The sequence below is a fragment of the Watersipora subatra genome, chromosome 10 (genome assembly GCF_963576615.1).
Source record: "Watersipora subatra chromosome 10, tzWatSuba1.1, whole genome shotgun sequence".
Classification (NCBI taxonomy): Eukaryota; Metazoa; Bryozoa; class Gymnolaemata; order Cheilostomatida; family Watersiporidae; genus Watersipora; species Watersipora subatra.
In genome coordinates this window covers 45901436-45907681 of record NC_088717.1, presented here as the reverse complement: position 1 = coordinate 45907681, position 6246 = coordinate 45901436, and the positions used below count along the sequence as shown (strand labels likewise).

The 6246-nt window shown below is 32.0% G+C and overlaps 1 protein-coding gene across 1 annotated transcript; it reads left to right on the top strand.

Moving 5' to 3' along the window:
• The first annotated feature begins 401 nt into the window (after window positions 1-401).
• On the top strand, window positions 402-5559 carry LOC137406548 (uncharacterized). The gene is made up of 3 exons (XM_068093144.1): window positions 402-488; window positions 3982-4122; window positions 5023-5559. The coding sequence occupies exons 1-3, from the start codon at window positions 458-460 to the stop codon at window positions 5373-5375; spliced, it is 525 nt and encodes a 174-aa protein (XP_067949245.1). The 5' UTR covers window positions 402-457; the 3' UTR covers window positions 5376-5559.
• Window positions 5560-6246: the final 687 nt, after the last annotated feature.

Below are 6246 nucleotides of genomic sequence, written 5' to 3'. Positions count from 1 at the left end.
TTGCTAATTATATTTGGTAATTATTAATTTTAGTAATTTCCATTAGTAGCACGTAACTTAAACTATTAGTGGTCTATGTTTAGCGCTTAGGAAGCTATAGTATCAAAAAAGGCACTATTGTTTTTACATAGATGTCCAGCCACCTAGTTGTAATCTAATGGGAAAATGTTAGCTCTAGAAAGCATATTCCTACTAGGTTGTAGATGGGAAGAATTGCACTGATTTCAAAACACAGCTAGGCTATGAGTCAATTTAGTGAATAACGGAATTGAAAATCTCATTGACCAATCAATACAAAACCTTTGATTGCCCTTAACAGGCGGACCAGTAAAAGTAGTTCATAAGATATTTTCTGTATATAAGCTTAGCAAGCTTAGATTGATACTCAGTGCTTTGATACCAGTGTTTCAAGAGTTGATTAGTGAGTGTTGCATCTGTAACTTAGTTATTTAATACAATGGATTTGAAGATTATTGTTCTGCTGGCCGGTGAGTGATTTTATCATTAAAGAGTAATCAACTTTGGACTAAAGTTTGCAAATCATCAAACATTCCTTAATACAGTAGGCTTTCATACAACATAAGCAGTATTCCAGGACTATTTACATTATAGATAAATTATGTTATAAGAACAATAGCATGCATATAAATCGCTTAATTGGTTCCAAAATCTCATCAATCTCCCCCTTTGTCTATGCAAAAAGTAAAATTGTACTTAGTTCTTTCAATTTGTGTGCTGTACTGTAACTGCAAATAAAGCAAATATCTTCGGTAAAGGAGGCATCGTCCCAGATTGTTCCTTCCTTTTTGTAAATAATTTTATAAAGCATAAATTACTTCTCCGTACGTTAATGAATGTTTCCATGCTGTTTCCAGAGCTGTTTCAATGCGCATGTGAGGCTTTTGTTGAGAACCGAATTCATGTTCGAGATCTGAGACGAACAAATATCAAAATCTTTGATTGAAAACTGAGCTGGTCGAGAACCAAAGCGCCCAAGATCCGAGGTACCACCGTATATGGTCAGTGCACAAATTTTCAAGTTTTATATTTGAGATAAATTATTATGGTCCATATCGTGGCGCAGAATCAATTAGCTCTAACCAAAAAAGACGACTACGTAACGCGTTGCATATACTTGCGTCCTGAAATATGTCTGAACAGGAGCATCGTAACTCGCGGACGCAAAGCTAGAATAATTAGCATGCACATTGCGTATCCGGTATATGAAAACATATCTGAATACTATGCCATTGTCACTCAATAGTAGAGCATCCGGATAAGAAACTTGTCGATTTATTTGTCGCCAGTTTAAATCCATCAGAATGCGGAGTTTCATTATCAAAATTTTTATAGCTATAGCCGGAAAGACACACAGATCCAAATACCCACAGACAAACTTTGAGGAAAAAAATATATATATAAAAATTATATATACATGTATATTGACAAATTATCGTAAACTATGTAAAAACAATATGGCCTCATATATATACATGTATATATATATATAAATATATATATATATATATATACATGTATATATATATATATATATATATATATATATATATATATATATATATATATATATATATATATACTGATATATATATATATATATACTGATGAAGAAGAAGGTTGCAGTTCACTAGAAGAGAGTGCTCAATATTAAAATAGAGCATTTATATAAACTATATTAAGAACTGAAAACTTTTAAAACATTTTACAACTTAAAGTTTCATGGTTGCTACCATTCATCAGGTAAAATTAAAATGATTTGAAGCTCATATGACTGTACGTAAAAACACATCGAGTAGCTTAACGATAAAGGCCAGCTACATATATGGTAATACAACAATTTAATTGGTTCATGTCACAGCATTGCAAATTAAGTGCTTATTTGAATGTCTGCACTTTGACACAAGCTCGTTTCTTTGCAAGCTTAAACTCAAGAAACGAGCTTGTGTCAAAGTGCAGACATTCAAATAAGCACTTAATTTGCAATGCTGTGACATGAACCAATTAAATTGTTGTATTACCATATATGTAGCTGGCCTTTATCGTTAAGCTACTCGATGTGTTTTTACGGACAGTCATATGAGCTTCAAATCATTTTAATTTTACCTGATGAATGGTAGCAACCATGAAACTTTAAGTTGTAAAATGTTTTAAAAGTTTTCAGTTCTTAATATAGTTTATATATATATATATATATATATATGAGGCCATATTGTTTTTACATAGATGTTGTGCCACCTAATTGCAATCTAATGTGAAAATTTCCGCTATAGAAAGGTCAACCCTATTATGCTGTTGATGAGGAGGAAATGCACAGCTTTGAAAATTTAGCTAGGCTATTAGTCAATCTTGTGAATGAAGGAATCACAAATCTCATTGGCCAATCACTTTAAAGATTTTGAGTGCTCCTAACACGCGGACCAATAGTTGCAGTTTATGATATTTTCATGTATATAAGCATAGAAAGCTTGGATTCATACTTAAAGCATTAATATCAACGCTTAAAGAACTGGTTAGCAAGTGTTGCTTCTATAAATTAGTTATTTAATACAATTGATTCAAAGATTACTTTTCTGCTTGCCGGTGAGGTCTTTAATCATTAAAAAATAATGAAAACGGGAAAAGAAATTGAAAAAAATTAAACAATCATTAAAACAATATGGGTTCGCTCCTACAGCGTAAGTAATTTGTTCCAGGACCATGGGCATTATAGAGAATTTACGTTATGAGAACAGTAAAGTGCATATAAACTGCTTAGTCTATTCCAAGATCTCTCCAAACTCTCCTTTTGTCTATGCAAAAAATAAAACTGCACTTAACTCTTTCAATTTGTGTGTTGTACTGTAACTGCAGCCGTAATAGTTTGCATAGAAAACCTTTCTGCTTGTTATGATAAGTCTTACTGGTTCTATAGACCATGATTGCAATAGTTTTAAAACAAATTGATGAGAACTGCACATTATCAACTTTAATTTACGACAGCTTTCTTTTTTTTTCTAAACAGCAAAGTCTATTTTGCAAAGTAAAACTAATCACAAATATTTTGTTTGTGTACAATAAAGCAAAAGAACAAAGTATTATTTCTATTATAAAACGGCGATCTTACATCCAGATGTATCCAGGGGGTCAAGGTTGTGATATAAGCTAACTTTAGGTAATACTTAAACTTATGACTTTCAGAATGGCAGACAATCGATTTCACACCTGCTCAAATTAATCACCTTTTGATTTATGAACAATTGCGGAGCTAGTTTACTATTTGTTTTGTCGACACATTTAGCGATCTTTTGCGATAATCTAGAGTGTTGCAAAAAGTTATATGTAGCGGCGCATGCAAGGCGGCTTTTGTTCCGTAAGTGCGGCAAGATAAACTAACATTCAAATCAATTTTGAAAATTTGCTCGACCTGAGACTTTACATTATATGGACTTTTTAAAGGCTTCACATAATTTTTTTTAGGTTATTTGGAATTTATGTTATAGCTGGAATACGTTATAGGAGTGCCTATCATATTTAGTTTGGAGATCTTCTACTGTTTGATCAATTAGAAATGCAAACTATTACATGCTCATTTAAGTAAAATTAATAATCAGTGATCTATAATTTTTACATAAAGGCTCAGAATTATTTATAAATAATTAATTAAATTTGAGACTCACTAGGTTAAACAAACATTTGTAAAGCGCAAAAAGCAGAATAATTTCATTAAGTTGATCAGAAAAATTTTTAAACAGGTTTATGAAAATGGCTACTCATATACCCCATCTAATTGCTATTCAAAATATTGGTTGGTCTTATAATTTGCAGCATATAGTTCTTCACTTGATTTTACCTGAGTGCAGTAATTATGCATGATTATCATGATGATAGTACATGTATATTAAACCAAAATTATTTAAAACCTAATCCTAGGTTTGAGTTAAAATGGTTGGTTTCTCTGATATTTCTAAACTTGATTGCTAGGTATGATGCTTGGAGGAAGTTATGCTATTTCTTGCTATAAATGTTTAAACTGTGACGACAATGACAAGGTGCGATTTGATTGTTCTACTCTCTTTGACACTGATTCATGCTATCTCCTTTACACCGAGTCTACAGATGATGGTATGACACTTCCTTTGGCTTCTGTCCAATTGTTTTTTTCTAAGTTCCTGTTAATGTTTGTTACAATCACTTTGGTTATTATATATCACATTTAAAATTTTAAATTTTTTTTTTAAATTTTCAAATTCAAACCATTATTAAAATAAATTCAAATGACTTAGTCTGAATGTATAGAATCATTATTTAAACTTATTCAGGTTTTACAGTTTGTGAACGGGTATTCATTAAGTGGGCAAACATGATTGCGCACCAACATACTTACTTTCTTATTTTTGTGTGTCCTCGATTGAAGAAAAATGGGTGATACCAAACAAAATTTCAAAAAATGTATCCACATTTATCTTTTATTTTCTCAAAAACAAGGTTGGAGGTTTTCAAATATGAAAACTAACATTAGTACCATAATGTACCAGAAATACTTTGATTGCATTTATGAATATAGTTGTAGGAGTTTCTGAAGCCGTAGTAAAGGTTTAAAACAGAAGAGTAAGTTTATGAATATTTAGCAAAGCCTTTTTCAGCAATAATCCTTATTGTACAGCATGAAGCACACGCACAATATTCATTATAATGCTGACAATGTTTGTAAAAATAATTTTGACTGCAAAAATAGTAGTGGTCTAGAGGTGCTATGACAGTAGTTATTTTATATACACTCCTATGAAGTAAACTGAGTGTGATCATTCTCTGTTTTACACTTTGCCTTGGATACTTATGGTTTATAACTAAAAGCTTTGAATTGATTTGTGCAAACAGAAAATATACTGCGATGTAAAATATTGGGTTGTGCTTTAGTCTTTGTTCCAGACACTTCAAATTTCATGTTTAAACATTTAATAATTATAGGAAACCTTTTTGGTAACAGATTGTCCCTATACTTTAAGTTAATACTGTTTTTAGTGTACATGTTATGTGGCTATGAGGATCTTGACAGCGCCAACTTCACAAATGGCTGCACTACACAATATGGTGTGGTGATTTGTCGCTGTGGCACCAGCTACTGCAATACAGATGACTTGATAAGATCTTATCGTAACCAGACGACGTCGAACATAACAACAGAACAGAGAATTACTACAACCGAACATAAAAGTACTAGAATAGAACAGAAAAGTACTACAGCCGAACAAAAAAGTGCTACAATAGAACAGAAAATTACTACAACCGAACAGCACAACAGTACTGCTTTGCCTTCTACAAGTTCTGCAATTTTTTGCTTTTTTGCTTTGGCCCTGCTCAAGCTCTTCAGCTAGTCATGCTCAAGATTATCTTTCACTTGTCAGTAAAAATACATTGAATACACAATCTTTCAGCATTTGGGTTTTTAACAAAAATATAAAAAGCTGTGACTTTTGGCTTGAAAGTAACTAATTTGACTATTTTTACAGAATCCCCAAAAACATTTTTTTCTTTTAGCTGATCTTTTTTCATTTGTCTAGTCACTATGTTTTTCATAAATACAAATATAAGTCAAAAACTGATTCACATCATCCTAGGAACCTCTCATTTAAACAAAAACAATATAGCATTGCTTGTACAATTACGAGAACCTTCGCAAAGGTCAAACAGTTATATTATCTTTTGTTGACATGTGTGTCAGCAGAGAATTTGCTTTACCCACACTGGTCATTTGGGAAAGGAAAATCAGCTACTGTTATACGGTTTTCTTAAAAAGGTTTTCACACCAATCAAAGTTAATTTCAAGCTGAGGTGACCTCAAACAAAAGTATAAAAACAACATTAATAATGTCCGTATAACACATGTCTGACTTGTTTTTCAGTTGAGCGAAATGACATCTGTCAACAATGTCAATTTATTAAATAAAGGAATTCAATTACGTTGCTACACAATACTTTTTTTCGTATCCTTTCAAGACTCAAAGTTTCTAATTTTATTTATGTGTCCAAGCGGTAGTGGTAATTGTGTCAATTGTATCATGTGGTAATCTTGTCTAGCGGTAATTATTTAAAATTGGGACCGCTAGCGAATACTTAGGTGCCACACCTTGTTCCTTTTTACGAACGCTAAGACTATCAAAATTAAAACTACACTACAACAACAAGCACTACCAGCTTCATTGCCAGGAACGAAGGTGGTATCTACATGTAGTTCACATCTAACTT